This window comes from Molossus molossus, unplaced genomic scaffold (assembly GCF_014108415.1).
Source record: "Molossus molossus isolate mMolMol1 unplaced genomic scaffold, mMolMol1.p scaffold_m16_p_7, whole genome shotgun sequence".
NCBI classification, from domain to species: domain Eukaryota; kingdom Metazoa; phylum Chordata; class Mammalia; order Chiroptera; family Molossidae; genus Molossus; species Molossus molossus.
Window position 1 is genome coordinate 86,992,510 of NW_023425401.1, and position 25,034 is coordinate 87,017,543.

Genomic DNA, 25,034 nt, shown 5'->3' on the forward strand with positions numbered 1-25,034 from the left:
TCTCTCTCTCTCTCTCTCTCTCTCTCTCTCTCTCTCTCTCTCTCTGTTCCTCTCTCCCCCTCCCACTCTACCTGAACAAAAAATGGAAAAATGTCCTCGGGTGAGGATAAAAAAAAAAAAAATTACAACTATATTACAAAAAACCATCACTGCAAACTACCTGACACCAGATGAACAGAATTACTATAACTAAGGACATAAAGAAGAAACCATGTCCAGACTAGTAGGAGTGCCAGAGACGTGGAATACATAGGTCCCACACACACATGATGGTGGTTAAGAATTGGGAGAATACCTCAGCTGCAGAGGTTCCCTCACACACACCAGTCAAGAGTTTCTAGCCCCACACCAGACTTTCCAACCCAGGGCTCCAGCACCAAGAAAAGAAGTCCCTATAACATCTGGCTGAGAAAATCAGTGGGGATTGCAATTGAGTAAGATGGAGGTCTGCTTGAGACCTAGGTACTGCAGGTCTTAAAGGGAGGGTGCACAGCCCCTCTCTCTAAGTAAATTCATTTGCTCTGAGCTCCAGCACTGGAGCAGCAGCTTTAAAAGCACCAGGGCCATATCTGAAGGAATTAAATTGACGAGCTTCAGTACAAGGGCTGGACAGACAGGGGTTAAGGCACCTCTCTCCAGGGATAAAAGTGCTGGAAGATTCCATTATTCCTTTGTTGAGCCTGTCCTATCCAGCCAGCAAGTGTAGTTGCCAAATTAGAGATCTCCATTAATATGGCTAACACTGTTCACCCACCCTGCTGATTCCCTGAGAACCTGCCAGAGCAAGCTCACACACCCCACCAAACTTTTTCCATCAGATCCTCAACACAGGCATGTTCCTCAGATTGTGCCGCTGACCTTCCTAAAATCTCTCAAAGATCCACAATCCCCAAACAAGCAGTGGCTGACATTGGCATACCCTGTACCAGTTGCAAAGCATCCCCAAGCCCAGGTCTAATGGCAGCCAGACTCAGTTTGCAGCCTAACCTCTTCCAGGAACCTCCAAACCCACAATAGGCAACAATAAACTGCAGATCACTTTGTACCTACTACCAGGTCACTCTGGGCTGGGCACAAGTAGTGATTGATCTTGACGAGCACCAGAGCTCATTCCCAAATGCCCCAGAACCAATGTATCCAGTGGCCAGCGTCGGAGCACACCAGATCACCACTTAGCCAGCTTCACAAAGAACACACCAAAGCAGCAGACTAGAAAGACACCAGAGCCACTTTTAAGTGAATTCTACCCCTTGCATTGGGCTCCTACAGCTCATCTTCTGTCATTATGGCCATTCCTCACAGCTAATCAACCTGCAGGTCAATCCCACCTGCTGATGTCCCTATGGCAATCAAGGCTCAACTATAACAGGAGGAAATACACAACCCACACAAGATCAGGTGATCAGGGAGACTGTACCGCTGGCCCTACAGTATACCTACTACATAAGGCAACTCTGCCAAGACCAGGAGATATAGCAGATCTAAATAATAAATAGAAACAAACACAGGAAGTTAGTGAAATGAGGAGGCAAACATGTCTCAAATGAATAAAACTACAGAAAAAGAACTAAATTAAATGAACACATGCAATCTCCCAGATGCAGAGTTCAAAACACTGGTTATAAGGATGCTTAATGAACTTAGGGGAAGAATTAACAAACTCAGTGAGAAGTTTATCAAAGAGATAGGAAACAAAAATGGAGATAGAACACATAAAGCAGAGACAGTCAGAAATGAAGAATACAATAAATACAATGAAGACAATACAGGAAAACAACAGTAGATTAGATAAAGAGGATCAAATCAACAGTCTGGAAGACAAGATTGTAGAAAATATGCAATGAAAAGAGCAAAGAGAAAATAATTTTTAAATGAGGATAATTTAAGAAATCTGTAGAACAACATTAAGGGTACCAACAATCAAATCATAGGGGTAGCAAAAGGAGAAAAGAGAAAGCAAGAGATTAAGAACCTATTTGAAGAAATAGTGACAGAAAATGTCCTTAACCTGGCAAAGGAAATAGATATACAAGTCCAGGAAGTATAAAGAGTTCAAAACAAGATGAATCCAAACAGGCCCACACCAAGACACATCAAAATTAAAATGCCAAAGGTTAAAAACAAAGAGATAATCTTAAAAGCATCAAGAGAAAGGCAGTTAGTTACCTACAAGGGAAGCTTCCATAAGACTGTCAACCGATTTCTCAACAGAAATTTTTCAGGCCAGAAGAAATTGGCCCAAAATATTTAAAGTGATGAAAAGCAAGGACTAGGAGGAGAGATAAACCACAGAACTTATATGCATGTGTGCATGAACAATGGACATGGACAACAAAGCTGGAGACAGGGTGAGGAAGGAGGGGGTGGGGGGAATCAGTGGGGGGAAAAGGAGAAACATCTGTAACAAAAATAAATTATTAATAAAAGAAGGGGGAAAAAAAAAAGCAAGGACTACAACCAAGAATACTCTATCCAGCAAGGCTATCAGTCAAATTGAAAGAGCAATGAAGAGCTTTCAAGTCAAGAAAAAGCTAAAGGAGTTCATCACCAGCAAGTAGAAATTAAAGAAATGTTAAAGGGGCTTTAAGAAGAAGATGAGAAAAAATGTACATATATAGATGAATAATAAAATGAAAATAACTGCATACCTATCAATAGCCACTTTAAATGTAAATAGATAAAATGCTCTACTAAAAAGATTTGGGTAGCTGAATGAGTAAGAAAACAAAGCCATAGCTGAGTAGCTCAATTGGTTAGAGTATAGTCCCAATATGCCAAGGTTGTGGGTCCAATCCCTGATCAGGGCACATACAAGAATCAACCAATAAATGCATAAATAAACAAAAAAAACAAATCAATGTTTCCTTATCTCTCTCTCCCTTCCTCTCTCTCTCTCTAAAAATTAATAAATAAAATTTTAAAATAAAAAAAGATGTAAAGAAAGAAAACAAGACCCATATATATGCTATCTGCAGGAGACCCACTTCAGATGAAAGACACACACATATTGAAAGCAAAGGGATGAAAAAAGATATTTCATGCAAATGGAAAAAAACACAACAAAACCTAGAGTAGCAATACTAATACCAGACAAAATAGACTTTACAACAAAGGCTATAATAAGAAATAAGGAAGGATACTTCATAATTATAAAGGGATCAATCCAATAAGAGGATATAAACATTTATGTTCCCACACAGGAGCACCTGAATATATAAACCAAATATTGACACACAGAAAGGGAGAGATCAGTGGTAATACAGTCGGAGTAGAGGACTTTAATATCCCATTGTCTTCAATGGATAGATCTTCCAGACAGAAAATCAACAAGGAAACAGTGACCTTAAATGACACATTAGACCAGATGAATTTAATTGATATTTTCAGAGCATTTCACCCCAAAGCAGTAGAATATACATTCTTTTCAAGTGCACGTGGACATTTTTCAGGATAGACCACATGTTAGAACACAAAAGAAGTCTCAATACATTTAAGAAGATTGAAATCATATCAAGCATCTTCTCCAACCACAAAGGTATAAAACTAGAAAACAATTACAAGAAAAAACTGAAAAACACACCAACACATGGATGCTAAATATGAAAAACACACCAACACATGGATGCTAAATAACATGCTACTAAACTACTAAATGAATACTAAATGAATGGATTAACAAAGAGATCAAGGAAGAAATCAAAGGCACCTTGAGACAAATGAAAATGGAAACACAGCAACCCAAAATCCATGTGACACAGAGAAAGCAGTCATAAGAGGGAAATTCATAGCAATACAAGCCTCTCCCAAAAATCAAGAAAAGTTTTCAACAATCTAACCTTACACCTAAAGGAAGTAGAAGAACCAAACAAAGTCCCAAGGGAGTACATGCAATGAAATAATAAAGATCAGAGTATAAATAAAAAAATATAGAGTCTAAAAAACATTTCAAAAAATCAATGAAACCAAGAACTGGTTCTTTGAAAAGATAAATAAAATCAATACTGATAAACCTTTAACCAGACTCATTAAGAGAGAGGAGAGGGAGAGGGAGAGAGAGAGAGAAAGGGAGAAGAGAACCCATATAAATCAAAAAGAAGTGACAACTGACACCGTAGCAATACAAAGGTTTAAGAAAATACTACAAACAATTATATGCCAAAAAATTGGACAATCTGGAAGAAATGGATAAATTCCTAGAAACATATGATCTTCCAAGACTGAATCAAGAAGAAACAGAAAATCTGAACAGACCAATTACTACTAACTAAACCAAATCAGTAAACAAAACTAGCAACAAACAAGAGTCCTGGACTAAATGGCATCATAGATGAATTTTACCCAACAATCAAAAAATTAACACCTATCTTTCTCAAACTATTTTAAAAAATCAAGAAGACAGAAGGCTCCCAAGCTCATTTTATGAGGCCAGCATTACCCTGATTCCAAAAGAGACAAAAACATTTCAAAAAAAGAAAATTATAGGCCAATATTCATGATAAACATAGATGCAAAAATCCTCGACAAAATATTAGCAATCCAAATTTAGCACTACATTAAAAAGATTATACACCATGACCAAGTAGGACTTATTCCTGGGATGCAAAGTTGGTACAATATCCACAAATCAATTAACATCATACACTACATGAGCAAAATGAATATAAAAAGTCATATGACTATATCTGTAGACATAGAAAAAGCATTTGACAAAATTCAGCATCCATTTATGATAAAAACTGTGCAAAGTGAGAATAGCGAGAATATATCTCAACATAATAAAGGCTATATATGACAAACCCACAGTTACCATCATACTCAACAGTAAAAAGCTAAAAAGTCTTTTCTTTAAGATCAGGAACAAGACAAAGATGTCCACTTTCACCACTTTTATTCAATATAGTATTGGAAGTCCTAGCCACAACAATAAAAGAAAAAGAAATAAAAAACACTTGAAATGGAAAGAAAGAAGTAAAATTGCCATTATTTGCAGATGACATGATAATATAAAGAGAGAAGACTGAAGAATCCAAAAAAAAATTACTGGAACTGATCAATGAATTCAGTAAATAACAGGATACAAAATTAATATTTGGAAATTGGTTGCATTTTTACACATAAAAAACAAACTATCAGAAAGAGAAAGAAAACAATCCCATTTACAATTGCATGAAAAAGAATGAAATTCCTAGGAATACATTTTACCAAGGAGGAAAAGACCTATACTCAGAAAATTATAAGACACTGAAGAAGTAAATTGAAGAAAATACAAACAAATGAAAGTATATTCTTGGCTCATGGATAGGAAAAATTAATATAGTTAAAATATCCATACTACTCAAAGCAATCTACAGATTCAATCTAGTCCCTATCAAAATATTAACAGTGCCCTGGCTGGTTTGGCTAGGCAATTAGAGCAACGGCCTGCAGACTAGAAAGACCCGGGTTTGGTTCCTGTTAAAAGCACGTACTTCAGTTGCAGTTTGTCCCAGGCCCTGGTTGGGATCGTGTGGGTGGCAGCTACTCAATGTGTCTCTCTCCTGCCACGTCGATGTTTCTCTCTCTCTCTTTCCCTCTCTCCCACTCTATCTGAAGATAAATGCAAAAATGTCCTCAGATGAGGATAAAAAAAAATACTAATGGTATTTTTCCATAAAACTAGAACAATTTATCCTAACATTTATATGGAACCACACACACACACACACACACACACAAATGGAATAGCCAAAGCAATCTTGATAAAGAACAAAGTTGGAGGTATCATGCTATATATCATACTATACCAAAAGACTACAGTAATCAAAAGAGCATGGGACTGGCATAAAAACAGGTACATAGATCAATGCAACAGAATAGAGAAACCAGAAATAAACGCACATTTATATGGTCAATTGATCTATGCCAAAGGAAGTAAAAATATACAATGGGTAAAGACAGTGTATTCAATAAATGGTGTTAAGAAAACTTGACAACACCTACTAAAGAATGAAACTGGACCACTTTCTTACACCATATACAAGAATAAACTCAAAATAGGGGGAAAAAATGGCGGTGGAGTGAATGGAAGCTACACAGACCATCTCCCAGGAGCAAACTGGAATGACAACAAAAATAAAGACAAATCGTCAGGAAGGGGCAACCGAAAGGCAGCTTGGAGGACCACATAACCAGGGACACTGACTCAATCCTGGTAGGCTTGCGAGGACGCGAGAGGGGGCCGGGAGCCCACGGTCCGTAGCGGCCCAGGCTGGGACCTGCAGCCGCCCCGGCTGGGACCTACTGTGGCCTCGGCTGGGATGAGCAGCCTTGGCTGGAAGCTGTGCCCTCAGCTGGAACCTGTGCCCTCAGCTGGGACTTGCAGCCTCGGCTGGGTCCTGTGACCTCGGCTGGGAGCTGCCGCAGCCTCGGCCACCCTTAGCTGGGAGCAGTGCCCTCAGGTTAAAGTCCCAGGCAGCTCCACAGTGCAGAGCCCAGACAGAGGCTAAATTGGCAGCAGCCAGTCACCTTGGACTCCAGCAGAGGGAGGACAGACTGGACTGGAACTGTGTGGGGACACTCGAGATTTGGAGGGTGCTCAGAGCTTTTGCTGAGTGCAGCCACGCAGGACTGTGGTCATCGTGCACTCCTTCCCAGGGTCCTGGGGAGAGGCAGCGGCACCTCCCTCAGAGATTCAACCCCACTGGGGTGGCCATTGAAATGCTAATTGAGGCCAATTAACAACCAGCATCTGCCCCACCCTCAGGAAATCCTCTTACACTGACCACCTGAGGGAGTTTTTCAGTCAACTCAGAAACAAAGGTTCTTCAGGTGACCGCTACTAATAGCCTCCCGGCAAAAAAAGCTAGAGGATAACTACCATTCCCTGGGCTAGCAACTCCAACCAGGAAAGTAAGACTTGACAGTGGTGTTTAAAGTGGGTCCTCCCTGCCTCATCCAAACCCAGGAGAGGGAGCCACAACAACAGAACACCAACACCCACAGGGAAAACTTGGCAGACGCCAAAGCCCACTGTGATAGCCAAAGTGGTGAAACACAGAAACAAAGCCAAATGAAAGAATAAGAGACCTCTACTGAAGAGGAGATAAGTAAGATGCAGTTAAGCAAGTTAACAGAACTAGAATTCAGAGCCATGATCTTGAGGAAGCTCAACAGCATATGTAAGGACATGAGCACAATGAGTAAAGACATAGAAATGTTGAAAATCAACCAGTTGGAGATTAAACACCACCAAGAAGAAATTAAGAATGACATATCAGAAATAAAAAACACATTGGAAAGTCTAAATAGCAGAGTAGAGGAAGCTGAGGACCGGATCAGTCAATTAGAAGATAGGGTAGAACAAATCAATCAAGCAGAAAACCAAAAGGAAAAAAATGATTAAAAAACAGGAAAGCAACTTAAGAGAACTATGGGACAACTGGAAACGTAATAATATGCACATCATAGGAGTCCCCGAAGAAGAATAAAATGAGCAAGGGTTAGAGAATATATTTGAATAAATAGTGACAGAAAATTTCCCTTATTTGGTGAGGAAAGAAGGCTTTCAAGTTCAAGAAGCACAGAGAGCCCCAAGTAAGAAGAACCCAAACAGGCCCTCACCAAGACACATAGTAATCAAAGTGCCAAAAATTCAAGACAAAGAGAGAATCCTAAAACCAGCAAGAGAGAAGCAACAGATTACCTACAAAGGAAACCCCATAAGGCTCTCAGCTGATTTCTCAACAGAAACACTACAGGCCAGAAGGAAATGGCATGAGTTAATCAAGGTCATGAAAAACAAGGATCTGAATCCAACCACTCTATCCAGCAAGGCTATCATTCAAAATAGAAAGTCAAATAAAGAGCTTCTCAGACAAGAAAAAAGGCTAAGGGAATACATTAGCACCAAACCAGCACTGCAAGAAATGTTTAGAGGACAACTGAAATTAGCAGGAGAAATAGGAAGAAAAATATAACCACACTAAACAAAAATGGCAGTAAATAAGTACATATCAATGATAACTTTAAATGTAAATAGATTGAATGTTCCCATAAAAAAACACAGAGTAGATGATTGGATAAGAAAGCATGACTCATCTATATGTTATTTAAAAGAGACCCACCTCACAACAAAAGACTCACATAGGTTGATAGTAAAGGGATGGAAAAAAATCTTCCAAGCAAACGGAAAGGAAAAGACAGCTAGGGTAGCAATACTCATATCTGATCAAATAGATTTCAAAATGAAGGCCATAACTAGAGACAAAGAAGGCCACTACATAATACTTAAAGGATCTCTCCAACAGGAAGATATAACCTTGATAAACATATATGCACCCAGTATAGGAGCACCAATATACACTAAAAATATTTTGGAGGACTTCAAAGGAGAAATCAACAGCAATACACTCATAGCAGGGGACTTCAACACCCCGCTGACATCACTGGATATATCCTCTAAACAAAAAATTAGCAAGGAAACAGAGACTCTAAATAAAGCACTAGACCAAATGGATTTAATAGATATCTACAGAGAATTACACCCCAAAACTATAAAATTCACATTCTTCTCAAGTGCACATGGGACATTCTCAAAGATAGACCACATGTTAGGATACAAACTAAGTCTCTACAAGTTCAAGAAAACTGAAATCATATCAAGCATCTTCTCAGATCACAATGGCATGAAACTAGAAATCAACTGCAACAAGAATATGCAAAAACATTTTAACACATGGAAGCTAAATGGAATGTTATTAAACAATGAGTGGGTTACCAAGGAGATCAAGGAAGAAATTAAAAACTTCCTGGAAACCAATGAAAATGAAGACACAACAACACAAAATCTATGGGATGCAGCAAAAGCAGTTCTAAGAGAGTTCATAGCACTTTAGGCCTACCTCAAAAAACCAAGAAAAATCTCTAATAGACTATCTAACCTGTCAACTTAAAGATCTAGAGAGCAAACAAACAAACAAAAACCCCAGAGCAAGTAGAAGGAAGTAAATAGTAAAGATCAGAGCAGAAATAAACGACATAGAGACCAAAAAAAAAAAACCAATTCAAAGGATCAATGAAACAAAGAGCTGGTTTTTCAAAAAGATAAACAAGATTGATGGACCCTTAGCTAGATTCACCAAGACACAAAGAGAGAGAACCCAAATACCCAAAATCAGAAATGAAAGAGAAGTAACAACTGACACCACAGAAATACAAAAGATCATTAACAACTACTACGAACAATTATACGGCAACAAATTCGACAATCTAAGCGAAATGGACAAATTTCTAGAAACACATAGTCTCCCAAAACTGGACAAGAAAGAGATAGAAAACTTGAACAGGCCAATAACAACAGAAGAAATTGAAGATGTAATTAAGACTCTCCCAGCAAACAAAAGCCTAGACCCGGATGGCTTCACGGCGGAGTTTTACCGAACATTCAAAGAAGAACTAATACCCATTCTCCTCAAACTATTTCAAAAAATTCAAGAAGATGGAAGACTTCCAAACTCGTTTTATGAAGCCAGAATAATTCTAATTCGAAAACCAGAAAAAGACACAACAAAGAAAGAAAACTACAGGCCAATATGCCTGATGAACATAGATGCCAAAATCCTGAACAAAATACTAGCAAATCAAATCCAGCAATACACCAAAAAAATTATCCACCATGACCAAGTGGGATTCATCCCAGGGATGCAAGGCTGGTACAATATTAGCAAATCAATAAACATGATACACCACATAAATGAAATGAAGAATAAAAACCACATAATCATATCAATAGATGCCGAAAAAGCCTTCAATAACTCCAGAATCCATTTCTGATAAAAACACTCAGCAATGTGGGAATAGAGGGATCATATCTAGATATAATAAAGGCCATATATGAAAGACCTACAGCCAACATCATACTCAATGGGCAAAAACTAAAAGCATTTCCCTTAAGAACAGGAACAAGGCAAGGATGCCCACTTTCACCACTCTTATTTAACATAGTACCGGAAGTCTTAGCCACAGCAATCAGACAAGAACTAAAAATAAAAGGAATCCAAATTGGAAAGGAGGAAGTGAAACTGTCATTTTTCACAGATGACATGATATAATACGTAGAAAACCCATAAAAAATTTACTGGACTTAATAAATGAATTTGGCAAAGTAGCAGGATACAAAATTAACGTCAAGAAATCGATGACATTCTTATACACCAATGATGAACTCACAGAAAGAGAAACTAAGAAAACAATCCCATTTACCATTGTGGCAAAAAAATTAAGATACCTAGGAATAAACTTAACCAAAGAAATAAAGGACCTATTTGCAGAAAACTACAGGTCATTCAAAAAAGAAATAGAGGAAGATATAAAAAAGTGGATAAACATAGCCTGTTCATGGATTGGAAGAATTAACATCATTAAAATGTCCATACTACCCAAAGCAGTCTACGGATTCAGTGCAATCCCCATCAAAATACCAACAGCATACTTCACAGAATAGAACAAGTACTTCAAAAGTTCATATGGAACCAAAAGAGACCCCGAATAGCCACAGCAATCTTGAAGAAGAAGAACAAATTTGGAGGGATCACATTACCAGATTTCAGGTTATACTACAAAGTCACTGATATCAAAACAGCCTGATACTGGCACAAGAACAGGCATATAGACCAGTAGAACAGGACAGAGAACCCAGAAATGAACCCAAGGCAATATGCTCAATTAATATTTGACAAAGGTGGCAAGAGCATACATTGGAGTAAGGACAGCCTCTTTAATAAATGGTGTTGGGAAAACTGGACAGCTACATGCAGAAAAATGAAACTAGACCATCAACTTACACCCAGCATAAGAATAAACTCAATATGGATGAAAGACTTAAATGTGACTCATTAATCCATAAAAATCCTAGAAGAAACTGTAGGCAACAAAATTTCAGACATCATATGCAGCAGAATTTTCACTGATACATCACCTAAGGCAATAGAAACAAAGTAGAAAATGAACACATGGGTCTACATCAAACTCAAAAGCTTCTGCACAGCGAAATATACAATCATCAAAACAGAAAGGCTAGCCACTGTATGGGAGAGCATAATTGCCAATGATATATCAGATAAGAGGTTAATTTCCAATACATATAGAGTGCTCATACAACTCAAGAAAAGGAAGACAAAGAATCCAATTAAAAAATGGGCAGAGGAACTAAATAGACACCTCTCCAAACAGGACATACAAATGGCTAAGAGACATATGAAGAAATGCTCTACATCACTAATCATCAGAGACATGCAAATTAAAACAACAATGAGGTATTACCTCACACCTGTCAGAATGGCCACCATCAACAAATCATCAAACAACAAGGGTTGGCGAGAGTGTGGAGAAAAGGGGACTCTAGTACACTGCTGGTGGGAATGCAGACTGGTGCAGCCACTATGGAAAACAATATGGTGTTACCTCAAAAAATTAAAAATTGAACTTCCATTTGACCCAGTGATCCCACTTCTAGGAATATATCCTAAGAAGCCTGAAACACCAATCAGAAAGAATATATGTACCCCCATGTTTGTAGCAGCACTATTTACAATCGCTAAGATCTGGAAACAGCCCAAGTGTCTATCAGTAGACGAATGGATAAAAAAGCTTTGGTACATATACACAATGGAGTACTATGCAGCTGTAAGAAAGAAAGATCTGTTATCCTTTTAGACTACATGGAGGGACCTGGAAAGTATTATCCTAAGCGAAACAAGCCAAACACAGAAAAACAAGTATCATGAACTCACTTATTTGTGGAATATAATGAACATAACAGTCTGAGGAATGGGATAGTACCAGAGACGTGGAAGTGGGGTATAGACTGACAATCCCCAGAAGAGGGGGTGATGGGGGAGAGATAAAACACAGAACTTATATGCATGTATGCATGAATAATGGACATGGACAACAAAGCTGGGGTCAGGGCAGGGAGGGAGGGGAAGGGGGGAATTAGTGGGGGGGGAGTACAAACATCTGTAACAAAAATTAATTAATTAATTAATTAATTAATTTAAAGAAAGAATAAACTCAAAATAGATTAAAGACTTATATGTAAGATCCAAAACCATAAAAATCCTAGACCATATTATGTATATGGTCTCCTTAGGCAATGGAAAAAAAAGAAAAAATAAACAAATGGGACTAAACTAAAGAGTCCTTGCACAGTGAAGAAAATCTACAACAAAACAGAAATACAACCTACTGAATAGGAGAAGACATTACATCCAATAAGGGGTTAATATCCAAAATATATAAGAAACTCATACAACTTAACACCAAAAAAAACAAACAAAACACACACACAGTCTGATTTAAAAAAAACCTGAGGAACTGAACAGACATTTCTCCAAAGAGGACATACAGATGGGCAATAGACATAAGAAAATAGGCTCAATGTCACTAATTATCATAGAAATGTAAGTTAAAAACACAATGAGATATCACCTCACAACAAACCAGTCAGAGTGGTTATCATCAATAAATCAACAAACAAGTAATACCAGCAAGGATGTGGTGAACAGGAAACCCTCATGCACTACTGGGGGATTGTAAAATGGAACAGCCACTAAGGAAATCCATAAGGAAGATCCTCAAAATATTAAAAATAAAACTACCACATGACCCAACAATTCCACTGCTGGGTATTTATCCAAAGAAATCCAAAACACTAATTCAAAAAGGTATATGCACCCTATATTTACTGCATTATTATTTATAATATCCAAGATATGGAAGCAACCTAAGTATCCATCAACAGACAAATGGATAAAAAAGAGGTGGTATATATTTATAATGGAATATTACTCAGCCAAAAAAAGAATGAAATCTTACCATTTGCAACAACATGGATGGACCTAGAGGATATTGTGCTGAGTGAAATAAGTCAGATATAGAAAGACAAATGGCATATGATTTCACTGATATGTAGATTCTAAAAAAGAAACAAACAAATAAAACCAAAACAAATTCACAGATACAGAAGACAAATTGATGGTTGCCAGAAGGGAGGGGAGGTTGGGAGGATGGGTGAAAAATGGAGAGGGATTAAAATGTGAAAATTGTCAGTTATAAATAGTTATGGCCCTGACTGGGTGGCTCAGTTGGTTAGAGCATTGTCTCATGCATCAAAGGTTGCAAGTTTGATTCTCATCAAGGCACGTACCCAGGTTGTGGGTTTTCTCCCTAGTTGGGGTACATACAGGAAGCACCAGTTGATGTTTTTCTTTCACATTAATGTCCCCCCCCCCCTTCTTCTCTCTCTAAAATCAGTGAAAACATACCCTCAAGTGATGATGAAAAACAGAAGTCATGGAGTTGTAAAGTACAGCATAGGTAATATAGTCAATAAAATTGTAATAACTATGTATGGTGTCAGATGGGTACTACACTTATCAGAGCTATCACTTCTTAAGTTATGTAAGTGTCTAATCACTATGTTGTATGCCTGAAAGCAATATAATATTGTATATCAACTATAATTTTAAAATTTATTAAGTAATAAATAAAGCTTTGCAAAGAAATAGAAAAAATGAACTTGATGATAGAACATTAGAAATTATGTACTGTGAAAAAGAAGGAAAAAAGTAAATGAACAGACACTCCAAGGCCTTCATGACACCATGAAGACACTCTTAAGAGAGTTCTTCAAACTGAAAGAAAGTGATGCTAGATGTTAATTTTAACCCAAATGAAGATATAAATAGCACCAGAAAAGGTAATTTTGTAGTTAAATATAAAAGACTGCATAAATATATTATCTTCTTTTCCACTCTTAACTTATTTAATATACAACTCTATAAAACAATAATTATTTAAAAATTATAAAACTTAGAATATAAAAAGAATGTACAAATTTGTACAATGATAGCACAGAAAAAAAGGATGAAATTGGAGTTTTATTGAAGCAAGATTTCAGTATTTTGTTGGATCTCAACTAGTTTTAATGTGAAGTATATTGTTATAAATAGAGATGTACATTATAATGCCTAGATTACACTTAAATCAACCACTTAGAAAATAACTCAAAAATAATTTCAAAAAACAGTAAAGCAATAATAAAAAAAATTAAAATGGGTAAAGGATCTGTGTATACATTTCTCCTAAGACTATATGCAAGTTGCTAAGAAGAGCGTGGAAAGACATTCAATATAATTTGCCATCAGGGTATACAAATCAAAAGCACAATAAGATACTACTTCACACTAATTAGGATGGCTATAATCAAAAAACAGTAACAAATGTTATAAGGATGTGGAGAAATTGGAATCCTCATACACTCCTGGGAGGACACAAAATGGTAGTTGCTTTGGAAAACAGTTTGGCAGTTCCTCAAAGAGTTTAATCATAGACTTACCATATAATCTAGTAATCATACTCCTGGGCACATACAGAAGAGAAATAAAAACATATGTCCACATAAAAAAATGTACAGGAATTCTATAGCAGCTTTATTCCTAATAAATAGCCCAAATGACCATCAACTGATAAATGAACAAATAAAACATGATATATGCATTTCAATATATATAATAGACACATACAATTGGGTATATGCAGTGTAATATTATTCTGCAATATAAAGAAATAAAGTACTAATACATGTTACAATGTGAATGAGCCTTGAAAATGTTGTTCTAATTTTAAAAACTTAGTCATGCCCTGGCTGGTGTGGGTCAGTGGTTAGAGCATCAGCCCCTGTACCAAAGGGTTGCGAGTTCATTCCTTGGCCTTGGTTGGGGCGCATGCGGGAGGCAACCAATCAATGTATCTCATATCTCTCTCTCTCTCTGTCTCTCTCTGTCTCTCTCCCCCCACCCCTCTTCCTCTTCCTCTTCTCCTCCCTACCTCCCTCCTTCCACTCTCTAAAACTCAGTGGAAAAAATATCCTCACGTGAGGATTAACAACAACAAAAAGTTAGTCACAGAGACTACATATTATATAATTGCATGTGTATGAAATATCCAGAATAGGCAACTCAATAGAGGCATAAAGTAGATTAGTGGTTGCCTAGGGCAGAAACAGTTGGAGAGAAATAGGATTGCTATTGGGTGCAGAATTTCTTCTGGGATGATGAGACTGTTCTAATATTGTGATAATGGTTGAATAACTCTGTTTATATATGCAAAATCTTTTAACTGTACACTTTTTTGATAAAGGATACCAAAAATAATTTACTGATAATATTTTACTGTAAATAAAGTTTTTAAATTAAAAAAAAACAATTAAATAATAAAAATGGCACACTAGAAAATAGTTAACATAAAAAGCAGTAAAGGAAGACAAAGGAACCAGAAAGACACATAACTACAGAAAACAATAGCAAAATCGCTGGTACAATTCAACCTTATCAATAATTACACTAAATATGAATGTATTAAACACTCCAGTCAAAAGGCAAAGATTGCTAGATTGGATAAAAAGATAAGATCCAATTATATGCTGTCTACAAGAGATATACTCTACATTTAAACTCTCAAATAGGTTAAAAATAACAGGATGAAGAAAGACGATGCAACATACATAAAAGAGTTGGAGTGGCTATAATAATATTAGAGAAAAAAAGACTTTAATATCATTTGGTTTCAATCAGTCTGGAACCCTTCCTAGGTGATTCTACTGTCACAGGGATTAAGGTCAAGGGATACAGGGTACAAAGCTAATAAATGGCCAAAGGTAACATACCAAGTCCCAGGGATTCCCTAAGGAAAAGGGGAGGATTAGGAGTATTCAGGATTCTGGTTCTTTATAATGGGGACAGATTAATGATAAAAAGTGCTTTTACTATCAATAAAACATGACTCACACTGACAAAGATTTTCTCCTTAACCAAATTCTAATCAGGCTCCTCTGAGCTCTTTTTTAAGTATGTCTTGACCTTTGGGTTTCTGTGTTCATCTTTGTATTGTTCAGTTTTATTAAGAATCCTGCTAACTCAGTTAAATCAGAAGCCCCACCCTCAATATCTGATCACCCTTGATATTTGATCAGGTACCTCCTCTTCCACCATCCCCTAGGTGATGCCTAATCACTCTGGCAAAAGTTCTGTTAGGTTGCTTTAGCCAGAATTCCCTGTATTCCTGATGTTTTGTCTTAGTAATTTTCTATTCACTGCCCACTACCCTGCTCCTTGGCTATAAATTCCCACTTTTTCTGTAGTATTCAGAGTTAAACCTAATCTCTTCCCTACTACAAAACTCCATTGCAGTAGCCCCTCTGGAATCAAGTCTACCTTACCATCTTTAATACGTATTGCAATTTTTTCTTTAACAACACTCATATGGGTTCTTCTGCAAGTTAGTATGGTTTAGGCAAAGCAAGATAGATATACACAGAACAACTGACTCACATATTTAATTTTTAGTATTCACCCATAATAAAAGTTATCTTACCGCCTCTAACCTTTGAGCATGATACTCTGCTGCTGTAAAATACTTTCCTGGTGTTATCAGTTTATCAGTCATATTTGATACATACACACCAATTTTAGTCATCTGTGTGGATGTAGTATTCACAGTTTGTAGGAGCTTTTTTCTCTGAAAAACTGTCTAAAATAAAAACAAAAATTTTAAATAAATATCTACTCTATATACACATAAATGAGTAGAGTATATTTTCCTACATATTTAATTTCCTTTCATTATTTTAATAGCTACATATTCCTTAGAACATTTTTAGTTTAGAGAGGTATACAGTATAACATTGCTGATTCTGTAGCTTCAGAAACCTATAAGGAAAAATAAAAATATTACCTGGGTATCCCTACAAAATACATTGGCTTTTTCAGAAATCTTTCTAGGTACAGTTTGTGTTCCAGCATTGTGATATTCTATTCCTGTTAGTTTATTTCTGAATCCACCAAGAAATGGTTTGTGAAAGTCAGATTTTATCACCTCAACAGCTACCTGCTGGTACTGACCAATGCCTGAGAAGATAAAACCAAGACTGAATGAAAGTTCAGCTACAAAACAACTCTAAAATACTTTACGAAAAGACATAAATAACTAACCTGTTTGTACTCTGACAGGTATTAATTGATAGTTATCACTTAATCTATTTATTCTTTTGATTGGATATAGATCTGGAAGAGTAGAAAAGATTTCCACCTGTACAATATCCTGAGCCTTCACGCCATGTTGTAGCAGAGTCTCATTATTTTTAAGAATCATTCCTAAAAATGAGATAAAATTACAAGAAGTGTTATGACAAAGAAATGACTATATGTACTCATTTTAATGGGATAGAGAACATCAGAGGTGCTTATATAGACACACGTTGATTAATTATCAAAATACTGTTTGCACCATGGCCGGTTTGGCTCAGTGGTCAGAGCCTCGGCCCGCGGACCAGAGTGGCAGGGGTTCGGTTCCCGCTAAGGGCACATACCTTGGATGCAGTTTGTCCTTGGCCCTGGCTGGGGTCATGTGGGTGGCAACCACTCCATGTGTCTCTCTCAAATTGATGTTTCTCTCTCTCTCTTCCTCCCTCTCTCCCTTCAGCTCTATCTGAAGATAAATGTAAAAATGTCCTTGGGAGATGATAGATAGATGATAGATAGATAGATGATAGATAGATAGATAGATAGATAGATAGATAGATAGATAGATAGATAGATAGATATTGATTGGTATCAAGTACCAAGTATTAATGGTGTCCACCTCTTACTATAATGTTAGTACAGAAAACTCCACAATGGGAAAAGTTTAGGTGGTACTCCTGAGTAAAAATTCAGCATTATAAGTAAAGCTACAACTCTTAACTCATCAGAAATGCAAATTAATAATAACCATACAACTCTGTAAACATTTAAAAATTAAAGTAACCTATTCTATAATATGAGCAAAATTATATTCTAAAAACTCTCTAAAAAATGACAGTGTGTTATATGTAAGCACAGGGCATATCTCGTTAGGGAAAATTTGATTACTTTAATACTCACCCCTCTCTCCAGCAGAAAATAAATCCCTCCCTTTCTCTGTTTCTATAATCAGAGGCTCATATAAATTAATTCATGCCAAGGTGGAGCTACGCCTCAGTTTTGTGCTTGAAAAAGTGTACACCACTTTATTTTTATGTCGTATTACTTCAACTTCTACCTTTTCCCCATTGGTTAATTCTATAAATTGACTCTAATTTTATTTCTCTATTTTAAGGCATACAAAGATATGTATAATGTTATTGGCTGCTGTTTTGTATCATGGAAACTTTATTGATAGAACCCATACCAATTTTCCAGTGTATGGTCTTGCTAATTATAATTAATAAGTTGAGTATATGAGGTTTTGGTATATTCGGTCTTAGAAATGCATTAAATGCCACTAGACTTTTAAAAAATGTTTTATAATTATCAATGCATAATTTTAATTTATTTTAAATTATAGTTTACATTCAATATTATTTTGTAGTAGTTTCATGTGTACAACATAATGGTTAGACAATGAAATGCTTTACAAAATATTCCCCCTGATATTTCCAGTACCCGCCTGGCACCATACATAGTCCCAAAAAGCACAAAAGTCTTTGAGTTTCAATATGTCACCCTAAATTCTTAATTTAAAAAATTAACATGAATATTATGGGTTTTGTGATAGGTTGAAATAATGGTCCCAAAATATATTCATGTCCTTCCCCAGAACCTAGGAATGCTACCTTATATGGAAAAAGTGACTGCAGATGTTTCAAAGAAATTTGTGATGGAGAGATTATCCTGGATTATCTGGGTGGGCCCTAACTATAATCACAAGTGGTTTTATGAGAGAAAGCAAAAGGGAGATTTGATTACAGAGGTGAAGATGATTTCACAGAGCAGAAAGATATGAAGAGGCTATGCTGCTGGCTTTGATGATGGAGGAATGGGCCATGAACTAATGAATGCAACTTAGAAGCTGGAAAAGACAAGGAAGCAGATTCTTTGCAGAACCTTTAGAACAGCCCTGCTGACACCTTGACTTTGAGTGAAACCGATAGGATTTCTGGCCTCCAGAGCTGTAAGAGAAATAATGTGTTGCCAAGCTACTAAATTTGAGGTTAATTGTTACAACAGTCATAGGAACCTAATACAGATTCCCAGAGACTCCTTCATTACTCTCCTTGTTTCTATTGTAGGCTTAGTCCCACCAAACTTGAATTCCAGTTCTAACACCAGAAGAAAGCACCTATCTTAGAGGGTGGTTGGTTGACATAGAATCCAACTCTTTCATTATTATTGCTACTGACATAAGCCTGTTACCCAGTGGTGATGTTGAGTCCTTACACATAAAGAAAAAAGATCATGAGTGCAAAGAAAGAGATTCTTGGGTACCAATGGCCAACTACTCCAGTCTCAAAGTGCTCTCCTCCAGATTTGAATTTCACCTTATAGTTTATACCACAGAGTTTCAAGTTCTCTTTCTGGAGTTGTACCTATATTTAAGTTTAGACTCTGCTGCTTATTAGCTATGTGAATTTGTACAAGTTCCCTGAGTTTTAGTTTTCTTCTTTAAAAAAAAAAAATTTCATACTAAAGTGTTGTATGAATTGAACGATAATGTGATTGTAGGTGGAAAATTCTGTAGGACTATCACATAATAAATGCTCAATAAAGTAACCATCATCATCAACATGATCATCATCAGTATCATTATCACAATTTAACTTTCAGCTTTGTTTCCCCAACCAAGCTTTAATGATCAGTTGTTTGAGTAAACAAATATTACACTATTAGAATATATTGATTATAATAGTTTGAGAAAACAATTTTGAAATTGAATTGATTGTTTTTCTATGATTTGGCAAGAAGGAACTTGATAGGTATGGTTTACTACTTTATAGTGCTTAGGATTTTCCCAAATGTTATTGTGGCATCTTTATAAGTAAATACCAGAAATTTCTAAGTTAAAATATTAGGATTTGTGCAAACAATCTATAGAAATATTTATTTAGCTATGTTAGTCTGGTTAACTCCATCACAAAGACACCCTCTCATGTCACAAGCTAATATCAAAGGAGCTACTCAATATTACTCACAAAATATAAATAAAATTGAACATCAAGAGAAGGTGAATTAACCTTAATGTATAGAAGACTAATAGATAAACCATTTTCAGCCCTCTTCTTATTCTATACATGCCAATTCATCCTCTATTTTTTTCAACCTCATTTTTTCTCACTCCCCGTAAATAGTCTTCTTCCAGCCACACTAAACTCCTTATCACTTCCTAAAAGTCCCAATTTTTCCCACCTCTTTGGGACTTAGCACAAGTATTATCATTTTTATTAAAAGAAGCTTTCTAGAATTTCCCAGTTTCTATCTTCCCTGTACTCACAGCTTTTTGTGCATATCTCCATTAAAACGCTTACACATTATGTGGTAACTGCTGCATGCAACTCCTTCCTTACTAGTCCATAAACAACTTGAGAACAGGGATTTTGTTTCACATTTCTTTATATCTTCAGTTCTTAGCAAAGTATTAAGAACAAAGTATGTCCTCAATAAAAATGTGCTGAATCAATGCATACCACAATATAATGTTCAAACAGTAAATATCAAGATAGTCAATTTAACAAATCAAAGAGCTTGATTATTTACATGTAAATTAAATTATTAAAACTAAAGATGTCTTGATAAATTTTATTAGCTTCCAAACTTACCTGCACATGTTAACTGCAGTACATCAGATGGCACATTTAATAAGTATGAAAAGTGATCTTTCAGGTGTTTTAAAATGCTGTCAATTTGGAAAGGCATTATAATTTCCTGGCCCACAGGAAGTACAACTTTTACTGTAAATTTTAAAAAAGTAAATAAAGAATCATGGTCAAAAGAAATCATGGTTAACCTACAGTCCACAAGCAGATAGAAAATATGGAACAATTTTTAATCACACAAAATGCAGTTGCTTCTCCCATATTCCCCCACCGCACCTCCATAATAAGAGTTATTTTTCATTTTCTATGAGGAGAAGTGACATTCAGTTACAACCTTTTGCTTTGAAAACCAATTTAGAATCTCAAAAATTAGCATCAGTGATGAACACCTGCTCCCCAATGTCAGCTCAAAGTTCAGATCTCTCTTCTGTTCCCTGGTATGAAGATCAGTGCACATTCAAGATTACCTCCTTGCTCAGAATACCACAAAAAAATAGAAAATAAAACTAAACTGCTTTGAAAAATTACAAATATCTGCTATATATTACTCAGATATAGACATAGAAAACATCTCAGAAAATTAAGCACTTTGTGTAGTATTAAAAAGAGACCCTGAGACTTAGAGGGTGACCCAGTGCTTTGATTACATATTGATATCATACATCACAAAATCAGTGCATATTTATGAAATTAAGAAAAACTAATAAATCTTCAAAGAAACTTTTCTTTGACTTTGCAACTACAAAAGGTATCTCATACTAAGTCCATTATTCTTCCCAGAATTTATTTATGTCTATAATTGTCAAAATGCAAAGCAGAAAAATCAGTTTTGCAAATATCTGAAATAACTAGACACAAATATCTGGAATAACTGCACAAACATACTTTTCACAGAAATGGACATTATGTGGCTCATTCCCCACTTTATAAATGGAATCAAAACACGTTGAAAATAAGGAAAAACTGTCATTATAAAATGACTATCTGTTCATAAATTATAGGAAGGAAATACAGTGTTTAAAAACTGTTAGGGGGTAATTTTTTTCTTTTTCATCCTACGTACTTTACATTTTAATGAAAAATATGGAAAAAGTAAAATAAAATGTAGAGTACACACCGTAAGCCAAAAAAGTCACATATTTCTTGACACCTGACATGACAGTTTTCATAAGCTAAATGAGACATCAGTAATCCCAGGATGAAATTCAGCTAGGCATTGCTAATATGAAGGTTCTTCGAGCTTGTTAAAACTTCTTTTCACAGTTCTCTGTCAACATAGAGAACGCTTTCACAGATGTTCAGTTTTCAGAAGGCTATTTTGATTGTTTTATGGATTCAAAATTCAATGATATATATTTAACATTTGCTTAGCAGTGACTTCCTAAGCTTTGGGAAGGGAGGTATGTTAAGCCTCAGAACCAAGACAACTTAAGCAATAATATCAGGGAATCACAGAAATAAAAAATGAATCCCAAATTTTCACTGAATATGAAATTGAAGAATAACACCTTCAGCTAGGTGTAATTGGGCTTGATTGATTTCTTCTTCCTTTTCATTTTATACCTCACAAGGGTAAACCACTCCACTGGATTCAAAAGCTATGTTTTACCAGCCAAAATAAGCTGTTATTGTTGTTGAGGGCTCACGTTCCCACTCTATGGATGAAAACTCTCTCTAAAGTTAGGGACAGCCCTGGTTTGGCTCAGCGGTTAGAGCATTGGCTTGTGGTCCAGAGAGACCCAGGTTCAGTTCCCGCTAAGGAAACACACATACCTTGGTTGCAGTTTGTCCCCAGCCCTGGTTGGGTCGTGTGGGAGGCAGTCACTCGATGTGTCCCTTTCACATCAATGTTTCTCTCTCTCTCTCTTCTACTCTCTCCCTTCCACTCTATCTGAACAAAAAATGGAAAAATGTCCTCAGGTAAGGATAAAAACAAAAAATAAAACTTAGGGACAAAGGGGAGAAGTAGTAGTTAATCATGCAAATAGGAAGGTTCTCTGTATAAATACCTTCTTGCTACTCTCCTCTGCTTTGTTACCAACAATGCAGTAATAACTCCTTCATGCCTCCAATGTTATAGCTTTAACATTAAACTATAAGGAAAGACAATGATTTTTCTGAAGCTAAATATAAGGTAACACTACACAGAAATTTGGACATATGTAAAAGCAACATGATATGTGAGCAGTGGATATGAAATTAGGAAACCTGGAGTCCAGTTCCCATCCCAGTGCGGGCTATGTACATTAATTCCAAATCGGCATACAAAAAAAATTTAAATTATACTAAAAAATTTACCTACCATTTTTCAAGATCCCTAAACATTCTTAAAAGCTACTTTATTGGGAAAAACAGATAAATCTCCATTTAAAATGTAAAGGTGTTGGTTCATTTAGGAAGAGTAGATACTGTAGAGTGGAGAAGCTCCACACCCAGTTAAGAGATTCAAGTGGTGCAGTTGGAGAAATTTGGTGGATAGGAAAAGGGAAAGTAACATCAAATATAAAACAAATATTTAAGCAAAAACAAACAAGAAAAAGCAACTGGTCTTCAAATGAGGATAAGAACTATCTTATCTTCCCAAGGTAATACCTGTTGCTGACGGATGTATCATTGATGATTTCAGAGATTCCTTTATAGACTTTATTTTATCCAGAAATGTCAGATTATAATCATCTGAATACTGTTTGGTTAACTGTGTTACATTATCAAATTCCATGGGTTGTTCTTCGTTCGAATCCAGGCTTGAAGAGCTCCGGTCACTCTGCCCCTTAGCTCCTGTTTCGGGGTCATCGCCCGGCGGATCTAGTGCAGAGTCATTGTCTTCACTTTGATCTGACTCTGGAAGCTCTTCTGAGGTAACTGGAATATTGACACTCTCATGAACGCCATCACTTTCTTCTGCGGCATCGGGATCAAGAGTATCCTGAGTATCAACTTCTTCTTCCTCCTTCTGTTCAGACATTTTCCTGAATTGAGAAAATTAATACATTTATTATACATAAAAATGTATATATCAAATTCATTGCTGGGATACAGTAATGTTCATAATATACTATAATGTTACTCATTACTTTTACAGAAATAATGATTATCTTAGTAATGGCATCAGGTAAAATGCCAGTGAATTTTTAATAAAAACACTACAGAAAGTAAAAATGTATACAAAAAAGGAGCCTCCAAGTACAATTAATTAAAAATAAATCTTCTTTTAAGAATAGATTCTAAAATATATTGTCATCTCTTCCGTATTCAATAATCAATGTTTGTGAAAGAAGGACTTTTTGAATAAAGTTTTTTCAAAATAGAAAACTAACATAGGATTTATGCTCTAGCATTATAATTGATTGGATGGTCCAATTAACCTACCAGCTCACACAGAAACTATATCCTAGATAATACACACTTTTTGTAGTAGCTTTGTTCTTACAAGTCATAGCAGAAGTCTCCAATGACCTCTATCCCCTCCCAAAACAAATATATCAACAAACAAATATGGGCTGATCCTGGAGCTAACTAGGGCCTGAGCTACTGCAACTAGTAGCTTTGGCTTGGAAAACAGTATGGCAGCATCCAGGAGCTTGGGTCAGGGTGCACAGGACAGCCCAGAGCCAAGCTGCAGAGGCAGGAGCTGGTTCAGAGTAGTGAGGAGCCAGTCAGCAGTGAGCCTACCTATAAGAAGCTTGCAATCAGGAAGGAGAGATAGAGGAAGTGAACTTGAGGCTGATTTCTGTGGCAACCAGCAGAGGGAAGATAAAAATTTGGAACAGTAGTAAGATGGGAAAGCTGTGATGGAGGCTTCCACTTTAAGCACAAATCCTTATGGAGAAAAACAATTAACCTTAGTCGATAAAACTGTCTGGCTAGTAGATGACAATTTTTTTTAAATCAAATATTTGGAATAAAAATATATAGTTGTTGAATCCAGAATACAGCATTCGAATTGTAGAGAGAATTAGTCAACTGGAAGATTAAATAAAGAGATTTTACACTGAGTGCTGCAAAGAGATAAGGATATGAAAAATATGAGTGTTTAAGAGCCATGGAAAAGAGAAAAAGAAAATCTGGTATATTTTTCTGCTAAGCATGTATCCTTTTGTGAGCTAAGAATGGGCTTGTATTGCTTAAATAAAACAACAACAAAGAATATGCGAAGAGACTGTGTGTGGCTTGCGAAGCCCTCTGCAGAAAGTTTGCCAGGCCCTGATCTAGCATATGTCAAACTGGAGTCCCAGAAGGAAACAGAAAGATAGAACTATCTTTAAACATAGTGGCTGAGAATTTTTTAAAACTGATATAATCTATGGATCCACAGATCCAAGAAGCACAACATAAATATATACCTAACAGAATAAATAAAAATAATTCATAGCCACCCACATTGTAATTA

The 25,034-nt window shown here is 36.2% G+C and overlaps 1 protein-coding gene across 1 annotated transcript in view; it reads right to left on the reverse strand.

Moving 5' to 3' along the window:
- Window positions 1-25,034, reverse strand: part of IQUB (IQ motif and ubiquitin domain containing) — a 94,331-nt gene that overhangs the window by 56,821 nt on the left and 12,476 nt on the right. The window contains exons 2-6 of the mRNA XM_036246909.1: window positions 23,237-23,613; window positions 20,648-20,779; window positions 17,028-17,189; window positions 16,771-16,943; window positions 16,411-16,566 (exon numbers count right to left, since the gene is read on the reverse strand). Coding sequence (XP_036102802.1) covers window positions 16,411-16,566; window positions 16,771-16,943; window positions 17,028-17,189; window positions 20,648-20,779; window positions 23,237-23,609 — 996 coding nt within the window. The 5' untranslated portion in view covers window positions 23,610-23,613. The remainder of the gene's footprint in view (window positions 1-16,410; window positions 16,567-16,770; window positions 16,944-17,027; window positions 17,190-20,647; window positions 20,780-23,236; window positions 23,614-25,034) is intronic.